The sequence below is a fragment of the Balaenoptera borealis genome (assembly GCF_965194805.1).
Source record: "Balaenoptera borealis genome assembly, chromosome: 14".
In the NCBI taxonomy this organism is placed as follows: domain Eukaryota; kingdom Metazoa; phylum Chordata; class Mammalia; order Artiodactyla; family Balaenopteridae; genus Balaenoptera; species Balaenoptera borealis.
The window spans coordinates 73,404,896-73,421,260 of NC_138875.1; the positions used below are offsets into that span (position 1 = coordinate 73,404,896).

General features: G+C 53.7%; 2 protein-coding genes across 14 annotated transcripts in view; one reads left to right on the plus strand and one right to left on the minus strand.

Moving 5' to 3' along the window:
- Positions 1–1,913: 1,913 nt before the first annotated feature.
- MMAB (metabolism of cobalamin associated B) lies at positions 1,914–14,553 on the minus strand. Of its 10 annotated transcripts, none has more exons than XM_082354519.1 (10): positions 14,381–14,549; positions 13,185–13,246; positions 11,667–11,760; positions 9,860–9,904; positions 8,935–8,992; positions 6,941–7,013; positions 6,587–6,684; positions 6,186–6,250; positions 4,592–4,651; positions 1,914–3,145 (listed from the first exon to the last, which is right to left on the minus strand). In XM_082354519.1, exons 1-10 carry the CDS (start codon positions 14,494–14,496, stop codon positions 3,091–3,093), a joined length of 726 nt encoding a protein of 241 aa, XP_082210645.1. In that variant the 5' UTR covers positions 14,497–14,549; the 3' UTR covers positions 1,914–3,090. The 10 variants fall into 10 exon arrangements, with proteins under 10 accessions (XP_082210645.1, XP_082210643.1, XP_082210641.1 ...); XM_082354517.1 differs by having other exon boundaries at positions 1,914–3,203; XM_082354515.1 differs by having other exon boundaries at positions 1,914–3,171; positions 14,381–14,547.
- A 184-nt stretch (positions 14,554–14,737) lies between these two features.
- The window catches only part of MVK (mevalonate kinase), a 38,150-nt gene continuing 36,522 nt past the window's right edge, over positions 14,738–16,365 (plus strand). For all 4 annotated transcript variants that reach the window (XR_014234233.1, XM_082354503.1, XM_082354502.1 and 1 more), the window contains exon 1: positions 14,738–14,867. The gene's annotated coding sequence lies outside the window, so the exon portion shown is untranslated. The remainder of the gene's footprint in view (positions 14,868–16,365) is intronic.

Below are 16,365 nucleotides of genomic sequence, written 5' to 3' on the forward strand. Positions count from 1 at the left end.
GAGGGCGGGGTGGGGGGAGATGAGGGTGACATTGCAGCTGACGGGGGATTTGGTACCGGGGACGTTTGTCATTGGGATGTGTTACAAGTTCGGGTTGTGAAAATTACTCGGTGAAAAATGTACATTAACAATAGCCATGAAGTATCAGTTAAGCGAAAGTAGGCTGAGAAATGAGACAGCAGAATCTATTAGTGCCTGACATTGTTCTCAGCGGCCCAGGGCGTGATTAAAATGACTGTCAAGTGGCAGCGGGGGGAGGGGCACTGGGCCGGGAGTCACAGGGCCGCGTCCCTGGCCCACATCTTGGCACTGACTCCCTGACACAAGCTGGTTTGCAAGTCTGTTTCCCCGCTCCTGCCATAGACAGTGCCTCCCTCGGGGTTGCTGTGAGGTTTCAATGCGATGATGTCTGTGGAGCCCCTGGCCTGGGGCCTGGCACGTCAAGCCCTTCGACAGTGCTGGCTGGTGGGCTTCTCACCGCTGAAATATCCAACCACCTCTGACCATGGCCCTAAATACGATCCTGAGAGCTAGACCTGGACCAGGGAGAGGCAGGTGGAGCACTTTCTTGGGTGTAAAATGTATGGGAACACCCCCAAATCCAGGAAGCAAGAGAAATAACTTTCATGCAATTTTTTTTTTACAGAATTTATTCCACTGCAGTATTTTTTTTAGGATTTTTTTTTTTGATGTGGACCATTTTTAAAATCTTTATTGAATTTGTTACAATATTGCTTCTGCTTTATGTTTTTGGTTTTTTTGGCCACAAGGTATGTGGGACCTTAGCTCCCTGACCAGGGATCAAACCCACACCCCCTGCACTGGAAGGTGGTCTTAACCACTGGACCACCAGGGAAGTCCCTCACCGGGATATTTTTAAAAATCAAATTTACGCAAAAACAAAATCTATGATCGACAAGGTATCACCATTATACATAAAAACAGCCTGCCATTTCTCTCCCGACCTGCGTTGCTGTGTGATGCGGACAACCATTTACGAGGGTTGACAGTGGTTGCAAACGGGCTTTATGTATAAGTCATGTGTTTTGATCACGGAGCTTTCATTAACTTTTCCCACTGGGTTCGAGACCGGGGAGGATGTTTTGATAAGTGTGCGGGGTGAATACATTTTTCCTTTTGCTTCCAGCTCCCACATGGCTATGTAAGGCACAGCAGAGGAGCCAAAGTTTCAAACTGACCCGTCCCCTGGGCGACCCCCCTCCCCAGCAGGCCTCCTCAGTTCTTCCCAGGTCAGTGGCACAGGACACGCCTGCACCTGCACGTTTCTCAGGGGTGTTTGTTTCTCCAGGATGTTTGCTGGTGGAAGGGACGATGCAGGGGGCGCAGGGCCTGGGAACCCAGAGTTACCATCTGGCCTGTGACAGCCCCTCCCAGCAAGGGCTGGTGGGGAGGGGATTTGGCTACAGGAAAAGGCCTTGTTTCAGAGATCATCCCGTGAGGACGCTGTATCTATTCAAAGAACTTCTCTTGTCCTTTGCAGATGTTTCACTACGGTGGGGAGTGTGGGACTGTTGTTTTATTATGTAGGTCCGGCTCCTTCCGGGAAGATGCTAAGCTGTGGGCAGGATCTAGTCACTTGATGGATCTGCTGTGAGCTCTTGGAACATAACCCTCCCCGGTCCAGCCTGAGTGCCTGCCCGACAGTGAACCGCCTTTAGCCTGTTCTGTAATGTTCTCAGTTCTGTTCACACAGGCCGAGCGCCCACCACGCACCAGACCTGGCACCAACTGCTGGCCGGGGCCACTTCCTGGAGGGTTTTCACTTTCACTCACGGTCACCTGCACCTCGGCCACTTTGCCCAAGTCCAGGAACGAAAGGACCCAGAAGGGACGACATATGATGTTCCTCCAGCAAAATGAGCAGGTAAGGTGGTTAAGAACGAAAGCGAAAGCAAGCACAAAACTCATCATTTTAATGTTTCCTAACTGCTGGCAAGGATGGCTGGAAGGACCAGCCTTCCGAGCTTCAGGCTAATAAATGATGGCTGGATGGAGTTCACTGGGCGTTTCCGCCCTGACAGTTAGTGAGAGCCTGCCCTTCCCAAGTTGTTTCCTGCAATTAGTGGCGTGGAATCTTCAGGTTCTCAGGGCTGCCTCCTCGTCCTTTATAAATATCCCCCTTCGCAAGGACACAGCTGGCACTGGCAAGGTCACTTCATAGCGGGAGGGAGCAGCAGTGACAACTGAAATAAAATACAGCTGTGGCCTGGATCTCAGAGGCATAAACCAGCCAAGTGCAACATCAGAGAAGTCGGTCTGGTCTGCGTCAGCCTCGCTGGAAACGTAAGAGCTTATAGTCTGAAGCTGAACGCAGTTCACCTCTGACCCTGGACGCCACCTGCCTGGGCAGGACGTGCCCTCCTTAAAGTGGTGGTGTTCCTCTCCCCGGGGTGTCCGTCCCTTGATGGAGGAAGGCTCCCCTTTAGAGAAGATTCTCCGGGCTGCTCCCTCGCCACACACGCACTTCAGTCCAAGTGTTTCCGAGGCCTCGCCTGTCAGTCTGCAGCTGTCCTTCCCCCTTGATGAGTGGCTCAGAGGTGACTAAACTCCAAATCCTGTCTGCCTTCCTCTTTATAAATGTGACATTTTAAAGCCCCTTTGGCACAGGTAAATCACAGTTACATTTCCAAGGGCCTCTGGTACCATTCCAAATCCTCGGACAGCCAGAGCTGCCAGTGGAGGGCATCTCTCTCTCACACACACACACACACACACACACACACCTCAAGCCTTTCCCACTTTTATTCTTTTTTCTTCATGGCTCCTCAATGAAGCAATCACTTTATCTTTCTTTCCTGCAACACTGCGTTTATTCCCACCTCCTGGAAGGCTGAGGAGAGCCCAGGGGAGGGGGCAGGATTCTCCACCGGCCTCAGCTCCTGAAGGAAGTGGCGGGGCCCTGAGAGGAAGCTGAGTCTGGACAAAAGACCAGCTTCTGGCTCTTCTGGGTGAGATCTTCAGGAATCAGGACATGAGGGCAAAGTCTTCCTTTCCTGTTGTCACTGTGGAGGAGTCTGCAAAGCTCCCTTTTTCCATTATTTCCACGTGCCTCAGACACGGTCCGACAAGTCATTTTTCTTGTATATTTTTTCTGGATTCCCCTCCTTCATGGCCGTGTATCTGGCTAACGTGAAGAGATAGTCACTGAGTCTGGAGGGGCAGAAGGAGGCAAACGGAATGATCTGAAATGAGAGATCAGTGCTAACAGGGTCCTCCCTGTATTAGCCTCCAAGGAGGAAACACCAGTCACGTGCCCCGGGAGCATTGGGTGGGACAGCGGGTGCTCAGCCAACCTGGGCTTGATGGATGGCGCTCCAGGCCAGCTTCTTGAGAGCCCAGCGCCCGACTCTGGCGCCAGGGCTGGGGCGGGTCCTGCAGGATGAGGTCACTACCCTGGTCCGACCTCACAGGGCTGGTGACTTTGGGCCACTCCCTGGTTTCTGCACCTTCCAGTGAACAGGACTGGTGCCTCCCAAACTGGGGTGTGCACACAAGTCACCTGGGGATCCTGGTGACATGCAGATCAGATTCTGATTCGGGAGGACTGGCTGGGCCAGGCCCAGGATTGGGCAGGTCTAAACTGTGCCCAGGTGATTCTGGTGCTGCTGGTCTACTCTTTGAGTAGAGGGAGCCTAGAGCAGGCTTCTCAACCTCGGCACTAGTGACATTCGGGACCATTCCTCGTGGCTGGGTGATTCTTCGTGGCAGGAAGAGGGAGCTGTTGTGTGCATCATCGTAGGACATTGGGCAGCACCCCTGGCCCCCACCCACTTGTCTCCAGACATTGCCAGACATCCCGGTTGAGAAGCGCTGGCCTGGAATGTTCTAGTGGGCTAGACCCTAGTGCCCCTCTCCCTTCTTTCTTTGACCCACCAGTGATGGGGCCTCTGGGCAGGGGTGGGTGGGGAGGGAAACAGGAGAGGAAACAGCGAGCCTGCCCCTAAGGGGCTGGCAGTTAGTTTGCGAAGCTGCCCTGTGCTCTCCCTTGTTTCCATGCCGCACTGACCCCACCCTCCTCTTCCCTCCCTGCCCCAACCCTACCCGCTGAGGCCAGCTCCATGCCAGGTCCTGCTGGAACCTTCCCTGACCCATGCCCCCTCCTCCTGATGCCTGGCTGTCTCTCTGGGAGTGGGGTGGGGGACTGGGCAGTGGAAGAGACTCTGCTTTGGGTGATTCCCCCCGCCGCCGCAGAGCTGTCATATGCTGGTTCCTCATCTGCGCGGTGATGCCTTCCTTGCTAAGGGAACGAACTGGCTCAGCCCACACAACCTACACGGCTGGAAGGCTCCCCAGGATCACTACTGTGACATGAACAGAAGGGTCCTCACTCCCCTCCCAGGAGGAAAGGAGCTGGTCAGGGCCATCAAAGCCCAGGCCATATCCTGGGGGAGGAGTGACCACATTAAGGGGCCAGACCCTGGCTGTGAGGTCACTTTCTGGACCCCAGGCAGCTCCTGGGGTCCCTCAGCTCTCAGTCCTAGCCTGGCCCACGCTGGAGCCCCACGAGCCAGGGCTGGAGCCACGAAGTGCCTACTTTTTCAGAAAGACTCTCCAGATCCCATCTGAGTACCTGTTTAAGAACTTGGCCACGTTTGCATCCGTCTCACCGGACTGGACAAGAGGCACCACGCTAGAAGGGAAGGAAACACAGCATCACGCTACGTTACGGGCTCAACACGCTTGGGGGCAGGAGCTGCGTCCTGAGCCAGCATTTCACTCCCGCTGCAGCCTCGCCAGTCTGTGTGCAGACACTCTAGATGGTGCTGTCTGCTGAGCGCCAGCGAGCTGGCAGCCCTTCCATGCACGTCGCCTCTGCTACATAACCCCTGCTGGGAGGTGCTCACCCCAAACCGAGGTGCCAGGTTTGTGTCTCCTGCTCCAGGGGCTTTGTCACCTGGGCACGGGTTTGGTGTCCTCAGGACCCCTCCTCTGCTCAGCCATTCCCTGATGTTGGGCCTTTGGGTAGTTTCCAATTTTTTGCTACTATGAGCACTGCTGATGTGGACAGCTTTGTACAAATGACTTTCTTCCTTTTGAAGCTGAAGCTCTTTTGTGACTCAGTGTCATTTTAGGAACCACTTGGCCCCAAGCACCTTTCATGATAAGTGAAATCTTTATGACATGGGGCTATGGACAGAGCTCAGGTATGGAGCAGACACACCTGGGCTCAAATCCAGACTCTGCCATGGACCACCCAGGCGGCCCTGGCCACGGTGTCACCTCTGAGCCCCAGCGTCCTGACTCCAGTAGAGTGGGGGCTGCCACCACCTCTCTCCCAACGTTACCACAAGGAATCAGTGAAATAATGGATACAAAGTGCCCAGCACGGTCCTGCCAGTTGTATAAAGCAGGGCTTTATTCCCATTTCTCTGTAAAGCTGGGTGGCAGCCTGGCCTATGAGTGGTGTAAATGGAGATGTTGCAATTACTCTTTTAAAGTTTCCTTGAAAAGGTGGTCAGGAGCTTCTGGGGCGGGGGGGGGGGGGCGTCCATCCTCTCCTGACTCTCAGTTGGGGGATTGGGGTAGCAGGTGGCTGGTCTGGGCCCTTCTCCACTCAGCAGCCAGCACGTCATCCCATGGCCTAAAACCCATCAATGGCTCACAGGATAAAGGCTCTCAGGATAAATGCAGAGCTCTCGGGGCACGTGAGGCCCTGCCCGGCCTGGCCTCAGCTCAGCCTCTAGCCTCGTCATGCCTCACACCCCTCACTCCGGACCAGACACTCAGCGTCCTTTGTGTGTGTTCCATGCAGACTGCCACCTCTGCCCTTGCTGTCCCCTCACCCCGGACACTCTGTCCACTGTGCCCCCAGTACCCCCCATGCCCAGTCCCGGGCTGGGTCACTCTGGTGCCAAGTACCCTCCCTCATAGCTCTTATGGTGTGGAGCTTTTCAATCCTTTCTGCTCAGCTGAGACCACCTCCACCATTTAAATTAACCCCAGGAACAGGGAGTCTTCACCAAATACGCACCTGAATTTCATACCACATGAGTGTTATTATAATTACAAATAATCACCTAGACCCGCTGGGCCTCCCCCGCCCGTTTCCTGGAGCTGCCTGCTTCCGCACAAACTCTGATCCCGATGTGCTGTGCCCCCCTCCCCCGTCAGGATCACTGTCTCTCTGCCCAGGCCCCGCTCCCTCGGCCCCCGCACCCCAGTACCGTCTCTCAGCTCGGCGGCACACGGCCCGACAGAAATGCAGTGCGGAGCTGCTCTTGCCTCCGGACTGAAAGGAGAAAGCAGGTGTTGGCTGGAAGGGCGGGGGGAGGGTGCCCACTGCAGGCAGGGAGCCTGGATGGACGGAGGGACACACAGGCCCCGCCCACAATGGGCAGTGTTCCGTCTCCAGGGGCCCTGCCGGGGCACACCCACTGGGTACCCCTCTCCAAAGCAGGCAGGACTGGGGAGGGAGCCGTGACAGTCTGGAGGGGACTTGGGGGCTGGGGGACAGCTTCTGTCGCTGTTAAAAATTAAAAGGGGGGGGGGCTGAATCCCTGCCTGTGTGTTTTGGTCAACACACTGGCCCGCAGCCACCCCCCGGTTGAGGCAGCCCAGTACCTACAGGCAGGATGAAAGCCGTGAGCGGGGGCAGCTGGCTGGAGTATCTGTCGATCCACTGCTCCAGCTCCAAGATGGGCCCTGCCTCGAACGTGGCGTGTTCTGCGGAGCCAAGGAGGACATGGCCGTGAGGCCACTGCCCCAGGATCACAAGGAGCCCACCCCCGTCCCTTCCGCCTGGGTGCCCGCAAACCATTCCACTGGCTCCGAGGGACCTTCCTTCAGCCTTCTCAGGCTGCACAGGTCAGGTTGACAGGGGTCCCAGGCGACACCCAGGAGAGAGTCATTCCCCCCACCCACGGGCCCAGGCCCCCCGGGGCCCTCTGAGCACACACAGCGGGTTCAGGGAGAGAATTACTTAAGTGAGCCTCCCTGGCTGAGGAGCGCGGTGTTGCCAGGGCAGAGCCGACGTCCTGCAGGGAGCACTGGATCTGGGGAGGAACGCAAGGCATGGGTGAAGACCCTGTCACGCGGGCCAAGCGGGGGGTCTCGTGCGTCCACTGCAGGGGCGGGCCTGCCGGGAGCTGTCAGGCCTCTAAGGAGCTGCCATTTAAAGGCTAATCAGCAAACTCTGTCTGAACCTGCAGCACAGCACATCTGCCTGTTGGGAGGGGCCCTGGCTCCCTTGGAACGCAGACGGGGAGCGTCAAGCACCCAGGGATAGTCAGGAGGACTCTTCTCACCCCGACCCTCCTCTCCCATGTGCCGGGCCCTTCGAGGTCTTTTTCTTTTCTCTAAACTGACAGCCTTGGTTTTCTAACCTATAACACTTGGGCGGAGAGACCCAAATTGACAGTGCTTTTTAAACTATACAGGACAGGTCTGTGCCTCTGATGAGACAGCCACCGTGGCAGTGTGCCGGGAGCAGGACACAGTGGGTGAGAGGAGGCGGTGCCCACCCGGGAGCGGACTGGAACCCTCTTGGGCCACCGAGCAGCAGACTCTGCGTAAGTGACTTGACCTCGTGGTGTCTCTGTGGCTTCTGCTGGAAAGGGGCGTCACAGTACTACCCCGCCGGCCACCTGCGTTTACCCCGGGGGCTGGAGAGAGGTGGCCCCAGTCTGGGAATCCGATCCCAGCCCCACTGATTCCTGGCTGTGCGGCCTTGGGCTGAGCCTCGGTTTTGTCCTCTGTAAAACGTGAAAGCTGGCCTCCACCTCGTGGGCTTCTGCAGGGAGAGCCGGGAACAGGCTGCCTGGCCTGCCATAGGCCCGGAGCAGCCCCCGGGGGCCAGGCGGGGCACCCAGCTGAACAAGTCACAGTCTGCGCCCTTGGGGCGCCCAGGCCACACTCCTGGTGATGCTTGCCTTTAGAGGCAGAAGCACAGGAGCTGCGGAAGCCTGGGAGAGGCACCAGCTGGAGGCAGGGGTGGCCAGGGAAGGCCCCGGAGGAGGTGATGTTGAAACTGTTACCCAAAGGTCGTGGTCTAAAGCAAGGGAGGGGCTAATCACGCCACTGACCCCCTCTTTCCTCTGCAAACCCCGCTCAGAGGTGAGCACGGCAGACAGAAACGACCACTGTAGACGCCAGCAATTCCTCATTATGAGGCCAAAGACCAGTCTCCCTCATACAGGAGGTGCCTCATTCATAGAATGTTCCAGCAGTTTAGGCCTCCCATCTTTCTGCAGCCCCTCACTACCCTGTGTCTGCTCCCAGGGGCCCCAGTGGGCTCCAGCCTGGCCTGGAGGACTGAAGCAGGCCGAGGGCTGACCCTCCAGGGAGCAGCTGACTCAGGTCAGCACGCAGACTAAAACCCCGGGTACATTCTCCCTGTTCTGGGGCTGGTGGCCCTGCCTCTATTTCTGAAGTCCTCTCTGTGGGCCAGAGCCCCCGCTGCCTCTTAAGGAACAGAACAGTAATTCTAAGAACGCTACCATCCCCCACGCCAAGGGCTAACCACAGCTGGGCCTCTCAAGTCTCTCAACCTCAGGGCCACTGACACTTTGGCCCAGGTCATCCTCTGTCACGGGGGCTGTCCTGTGCATTGTAGGATGTTTAGCCGCATCCCTGCCTCTACGCACTAGATCCCAATAGCACCTCCACCTCCACTGTGACAACTTAAAACATCTCCAGACATTGCCCTGTGTCCCCTGAGGGGCAGAACTGCCCCGGGCTGAGACCACTGCCCTTCACATTTCCCTCTCTGAGGGCAAACCTCACCACTCGTCTGTGAGGGAGGGTTATCTCTGTGTGTCCCCATCTTACAGATGAAGAAACTGAGGCTCACAGAGGGTAAGTGGACTAGTCCCAGGTGACACAGAAAGGAAGTGATGGTCAGTTGGCAAATCCAGTTATGGCCACCAGGCCTCGGGGTTGAAAAATCCCAGCTCGGGGTGAGACAATGTTACTCACTTTCTGAAGCTCTTCCACAAACGGGTGGCCCTTTTCTGCAATTAATTCCATAGCAAACCTGTGAGGAAGAAGGAAAAAGAATTTGCCTCGAATATAACATCCCCAGGCCCTGTCTTGCTGGAAGGCAATACATTCTCAGGGGATTGGCCATTTTGCTAATTGAGCTATCACAGGAAGGCCGTTATTTTCTTGCTGACATTGAGAACATCGTAACCTTCCATGTGGTTGGGGGTATTTGTTTTTCGCCACTCATCCAGCCAACAACTCCTCTTTCAGCGCCTACTCTGGCCAGGTCCAGGTGATTCAGTATGAACAGAGGTGACACAGGTCCCGTTAGGCAGGACAGGGAGATGTGAGTCAGATGTCACACAACTGACGGTGAAGTTGCAAACTGAGGTCAGTGCTCTGAAGGAAAGGGTGAGAGTCCTGGGATATTTGGCCTTGATCAGGGTTCAGGGAGGGCTTCCTGGAGGAAGCGATGCTGGAGGTGGGACTTTGAAGGCTGAGTAGGGGTTCGCTGGTAAGGCCAGGTGGGGCAGGAAAATCAAAGTGCCCCCGATGCAGGTCAGGACTGTGGCCCTAGCCTCCCTCAGAACACTGCACCCACTTCTGTACCAGTCGGGGTCCTGGCCAAGAACAGACAGTGGTGTGTTTGAAGGGTTCCTGGAGGAAAGCTTCACGAAGGGACTACTGACAGAGTGGGAAGGCTTATGGGAACTGTGGATGGATGGCAGAGATGAGCAAAAGCAAGAGCCTGAAGGGGCAAGGGAGGGGCAAAGGCACTACCAGCCCTGGAGAGAGCTGCATTCTAGGCAGAGGCCACCGCCAGGAGCTGGGCAGCTGGGAGAAAGCAGTGGAGAGCCCCACGACTGCCAGAGCCACACAGGGCTGGGGACGGGGTCACACATACCCCCACCCCTCTCACCCTTGTCCGATCTCCTGCTGGTGCTGCCCGCTGGTTGGACCAACTCTAAAGCCAGAGGACAAGGGAATCGGGGTGAGACCATCTCCAGGCCAGCCTCCCAGGCACAGGGGAATGGCTTTGAAAGGGCAAAAGAAGAACTACTGTGCATCTTCTAGCCCATCTTACAATCAGAACTAAATAAGCACACACGTAAGCTGTCCGGCGTTGGTCTTCCCCTCTGGACGGTGAGGAGGGGGCGTATGCCTCAGGCCTGGCACACTGGAGATGCTCAGGAATATCTGCTCACCGAGGATGTTCCCACGACAGAGGCCAGCGGGAGGCCCCTCCCCGTGCTCGCTCCATCCCCGCTCCCACCACCTGTGGCTGCCCCTCTAGCGTCTGTCTGCTCCACCCCGCCCACTGCACCGCACTCCCCAGACCGCAGGCTCCAGGAAGGCAGGGCTGAGGCTCCCCGCTCAGCAAAGCCTGGCACACGCAGTTGCTCCGCCAACATCTGAGGACGGAAGAATCCACAACTGAGCTGTGGCCAGTCCCCTGCACCACATCACCTGAGGGATGATGGCCTGCTGATTTGCTAATTCTAAACAGCCGATGCTAGAACCCGCCTTCCCGCCCCTCTGCCCACTTCATCTTGTGTGCACTTCCCCCTCGCCACACCCTTCCCACACACACCAAGGGGTCTGCCCTCTCTCCTCTGCTGGCAGACTAGCTACATTATCTTTCCTGAGAACCTCACTTAGGCCCATCACTGAGAAATGACGACCATGAACAGGTAAGTTTTAATAATTATGATGATAATAATAGCTAGCATTATGATTGGTGCTAGGTACTGTCCTAAGGGGGAAACATGGAGTTCTCTCATTACATCCTCACAAGAACCCAATGAGACTGGATACTATTACTAGGATCATTTGACAGAATAGGAAACTGAGGCTCAGAGAGGCCAGGTGATTTGCCTGAAGTCACACAGCCAGTCAGCAGTGGGAGAGAATTTGAACCCAGGTCTGTCTGATTACCATGATCTTCACCCACAAGGCCGAGTCAGAACTTGTGAACTAGTACTTATAATATCTGCAGCTCACGCTGCCAACAGCTTGCTGAGCATGGTGGCCTGAACTTTGTTCTCAAATATTTGCGGCCCCTCCCACCCCTGCTGCTGTCACATGTGTCCACGTCCCTGGCTCTGGCCAATGAAATGTGAGCAGAGGTGGCGTGTCACTTCGTGGAAGCTTTAAGAGCCAGCATGGGCATCACCATGATCTCTCTTCCCTCTGCCACAATTACTGGTGTTGTTCTAGACAGAGGCTGTCCCACCAGCCCGGGTCCCAGAGTGAAGGCCAGGCAGAGAAGAAACATACCCAACCCACGATGGGCTTGAAGTGAGAGGATGAAATACGACTTTGGTGGTTTAAGCCATGAAATGTGGGGGTTGTTTGTTACACCAGCATGGCCCGGCCGATCCTGACTACTTCCCCGAGTCCATCTTCTAAACTCTGGCTGTGTATATGCTTGTTTAAAAAATAAGCCTCACGAAAGGGATCATGTCTGATGCCCTGTGTACTGTGCTTGACTCACCAGTCACTTAGCACGTGCACCTCAATGGCACACACATACGAGCACAGTGAGGGAGCAGGGATGGGGGGCGAGGCAGCATCACGCGGTGAGGGGCGGAAGCCACGGGCCAAGGAAGGTTCATCGAGGGCTCGCAGCCTCTGGGACTGGCGGGCACTCTGGAGAGCTGCACATCAGTCATGCCCTCTAACGACCAACTCAAGCCCGACCTCAAGGCCAATCCCGTCCCCCTTACCCAATGGCTGAACTTAATTCATCTGTAGTTCCCACGGCTTCAAACACCTGGTCGTCTTTCGGTCTCCTTTCTCCAGTGAAGGTGCTGGAAAACCCTGTGAAAATGTTTTGCTGCCCAAATTAAAGAGTTTTTTTCTTGATAGGCTCTTTTAAAGCATTTTTCCACTTGAAGGATAACATACACAGAGAAGTGCTCGAATCGTAAATGTACAAGTTGATGAATTGTTACTAACTGAAATAGACCTCTGTGATCAGCATCCAGATCAACAAATAAAATATAAGCCTCACCCTAGAAGCCCCCATGTCCCCGCTTTCAGTCACTGCCCCCCTCCCCAGGGGTAACCACTGTCCTCACTTCTTTCCTGATATGCTTTATTTATTTATTTATATATTCTTGGCTGCGCTGCTTGGCTTGTGGGGTTTTAGTTCCCCGACCAGGGACCGAACCCAGGTCCTTGGCAGTGAGAGCGCGGAGTCCTAACCACTGGGCCGCCAGGGAAGTCCGTCCCTGGAGTCTTTGGCTGGAGGGCATCAACACTGTCATCCCTTTGCATCTTTTCTTTTCTTATTGTGGTAACATAAACATAATGTAAAACTGGCCATTTTAACCATTTTTAAGTGTACAATGGCATTAAGTACATCTATGAATGTTTTTATCTTCTTACTACATAAATATACCCCCAAAGCAATAAATACTGGTAATCTGCGTGGTTTTTTTTTTTGGGGGGGGGCGTGCCACGCAGCATGCGGGATCTTAGTTCCCCAACCAGGGATCAAACCCACGCCCCCTGCAGTGGAAGCGCCAAGTTCTAACCACTGGACCGCCAGGGAAGTCCATGCGTGGTTTAAAACTTTAGAAAATGGTATCATACTGATATGTTCTTCTGCATCTTTTCTTTCTGTACATTGTGTTCTGGCATTTTTAAAATTATCAAAGCAATATATGCTCATTACAAAATAAATAATAGAATAGAATAAAAGTATGTACAGGAAACAATGAAAGCCCATCTGTTCATTCCCCTCTCCCACAATTCAATCTCTCTCCCAGGTAACAGTCCAGGGTATAACCTTTCACAATGTTCTATGCATACCTGAACACACATATAAATACACACACACACTTTTATCCAATGGATTCCAACTATTTGGATTGTTCTGCCAACTTGCTTTTATCACTTAATATATCTTGGGCATCTTTCATTTCACATCACATTTGGGTGATGCCTATTGAGATCTGTCACATACTTTTAATGTCTGCAAAGAATTTGGAAGAACTTTTTTAAAATATATTTTAAAGCTATTATTTATTTAATTCTCATTCCAGAATTTTCCATCAATTTCTAGTGCCACGTGGCATACGGGATCTTAGTTCTCTGACCAAGGATCGAACCCATGCCCCCTGCAGTAGAAACGTGGAGTCTTAACCACTGGACTGCCAGGGAAGTCCTAGAATTTGGAAGAACTTTAAGATGGAATCTGCCATGTCTTTCTTTGCATTTTTCACCTGTCCCCACCCTACCTTTGTCTCCTGTTTTGGTGTAGATCTTGGGGAGCTTGGGTGTCTTCGAGGAAGGCTGTGGCCTAAGGAGAAATAAACATCAAGAGATGACGAGTGAGGATGGCGTATACAGTGGGGCACGTCCTTCAGTGGGTCACAGTTTGCTACCCATATCCTTAGAGGCAGCACTTATCCCCTTCTGCTTGGATCTCTTGAAATCTTTCCCCTCCGTTCCTCTTAGTTTTAAGCCCTTTGTGGGCAAGTTCCGTGTCTTGCCACACCCGTATCTGCAGAATAGCTGATGTAGTGCATTGCTCAATGCAGACACTCAATAAATATTTGGCTTAAAGAATTTATCGATCACTTTCCATAGTCTCTGCACTGTGCTAAGTGAATTACAGGCATTATCTCCTTGAATTATCCCTAGAATCTTCCCAAGCACTACCTATGATGTTCATTTTGTTTTTGAGGAATCTGTAGCTGACGGGATGAGACTCACCCTCCTAGGTCACCAAGGGAAGAAGCGGTAGGGCTGGGATTCTTGCCCAAGACTATCTTATTCGACATCCCAAAACTGTTACCTCTGCTGTACCAAGCCAGGGACTCTTGGAGGGAAAAAACCCTGGGCTATTTCCATACTATAAAGCTTCAAGTATACTCCGAAATGGAGAATTGCCAAAACAGGGTTCGAAAACTGGCATTTTCAAATAGCAACACCTTTAATAAAGACTTCAACATTAAAATGTGACATTAGAAGGTTATTCAAAGGTTAAATTACTGGATCTGTGAAATAGATTAATCCATTATTAAGTCCGGTTCTGAGGTCCGGAAACGGGGTGCAAGTTTCCAGGTATATGATGACAGCCATCTTTAGACCGCGTTGGTGGATCTCTGTGCCTTAAAGTATAAACTGCTTTGGAGATAGGTTAAGATCCGAATTGAGGCCCCTCCTGATTGTGAGGCCAGGCAAGATGACCCTCTTGGCTCACATGGGATATGCCCTGTCCTGATGGATGCTGGGCTTCGTTTGCACTTGTCTTGTGCCAAGAAACCTTGGTCTCTGGCTTCCACGGAGCCCACGTTGCCACGGTGACGTCACGACTAAAGAGGACGTCACCTGGCGATTGCTGCGGTGACCTCCCAGCGGTTTGACGTAACCACGGCGACAACATAACTCAGGGCAGGTGCCTGGGTTACCCTCCCAGCCAGATACTCACCTGTCCCCGTCTTCCACGCCCTGGGGGCCGCGGCTCTGGAAACGGGGACACAATAGCTTGCGGGCGACGAGGCACCCGCGCAAGCCAAGGCGACCTCCCAGGCCCCACACAGCCATGCTCCTGGGCTCTGGTAGGGAACTGACCCTGTCAGGCTCCCGTCCAGATCCCGGGGTGACTCCACCTACCTCCGGCCGCGCCACCCATCAGCCGCCATCTTCCATTGGTCCGTGGCTCTCTCCCCAGGGCGGGACACTCCCAGAGACTTGTTTCTCATTGGTTCACGGAAGGAGCTGGGCGGGGAAACTCGTGAGGACTTAGTTAGCAACAGCTATTGGCCAACGCTCAAGCCAATTGGTAAAGGGGCTCTCGGTTTGCGCGCTCTGATTGGCTGGGCGAAGGAAGCGGCCTCTTCCCCCCGCCGCCCTCGAGCTTGGGGATGGAGGCCCGGGGCGGCTCAGGCTCGGGAGCAGAGGACCTGTGGCGACAGGTGAGAGGTCGGGTTCCCGGGACAGGGTGGCGCGAAGTCCGAGGCCGAGACCCAGGACGACCCTGGACCGGGCTCCCGGCTTCTCTGGCTTAGTTTCCCCAACTCTGAGAATCCGTCCTGACGAGCCGGCAACCTGGAATCTGACAGACCGGATTTGGAGTTTAGGACAAGCAATAGGTTCCCCCACTCCGAGCCTGAGTTTCCCCGCCAAGAAACGGGGATCACTGTAGTATATACTTAGCGCATAGTGTGGTTGTGGTCTCACGCTATTGAGGTAAAGCCTTAAATGGATGGTAGTTTTGCATTATTTATAAAAATCTAAAACGCGCACACGTACGCCCAGCAAGTCACTTTCTAGGACTCTGTCTTGTAGAGATCCTGACTTAAGTGTGCAAAAAAAAAAAAAAAAGGTATAACAGCTGTTTTCTGCAGCCTGTTTGTAATTGTGAAACGTTAGAAACAGCCTAAATGTCCAGGAAAAGGTTCCTTCCAGTCCATGATTTCATTTAAATTTCTATCTTTAATAGTAGTAATAATAGGGGACTTTCCTGGTGGCGCAGTGGTTAAGAATCCGCCTGCCAATGCAGGGGACACGGGTTCAAGCCCTGGCCCAGGAAGATCCCACATGCTGCGGAGCAACTAAGCCCGTGTGCCACAACTACTGAGCCCGCGCTCTAGACCCTGCGAGCCACAACTACTGAAGTCCTTGCGCCGAGAGTCCGTGCTCCGCAACAAGAGAAGCCACTGCAATGAGAAGCCCGCGCAACGCAACGGAGAGTATGCCCCGGTCCCGGAACTAGAGAAAAAGCCCGCGCACAGCAATGAAGACCCAACGCAGCCAAAAATAAATAAATAAATAAATTTATTTAAAAAAAATAGTAATAATAATAAAAGCTGGAATCAAGAACAGAGCCATTAATAAGTAACTATGGGCTTCCCTGGTGGTGCAGTGGTTGAGAGTCTGCCTGCCAGTGCAGGGGACACGGGTTCGAGCCCTGGCCTGGGAAGATCCCACGTGCCGCGGAGCAACTAGGCCCGTGAGCCACAATTACTGAGCCTGCGCGTCTGGAGCCTGTGCTCCACAACAAGAGAGGCCGCGATAGTGAGAGGCCCGCGCACCTCGATGAAGAGTGGCCCCTGCTTGCTGCAACTGGAGAAAGCCCTCACACAGGAACTAAGACCCAACACAGCCATAAATAAATAAATAAATAAAATTAAAAAAAAAAAAAAGTAACTATGAGTAACTGAGTGATTATGGTGTGCCAGACCGTAAGTGTTTCCCTTGCATTATTTAGTTTAACCTTCTCAAAACCCATTGAGGTAAGTACATTTATTGTCCCCGTGTAACTTTTGGGGTTCCTAGCTATTTGAGTGAGTTAGCTAAGATGACATCACTGGGGAGTGGAAGAGCTGGATTTGAACCCAGATCTATTTGATGTGTCTAGCTGACTGCTATCCTGCACTACTTTTTTGGACACATAGCAAATGCTGATGGTAG

Coding starts and splice junctions, on each gene's coding strand:
- MMAB (XM_082354515.1), bottom strand. CDS start 14,496: ATGGCTGTGTGGGGCCTGGGAGGTCGCCTTGGCTTGCGCGGGTGCCTC. Junction 13,247..14,380: donor GGCGTGGAAGACGGGGACAG/GTGAGTATCTGG, acceptor ATTTCTCCTTAG/GCCACAGCCTTCCTCGAAGA. Junction 6,251..6,586: donor TCACGGCTTTCATCCTGCCT/GTAGGTACTGGG, acceptor TTCTCCTTTCAG/TCCGGAGGCAAGAGCAGCTC.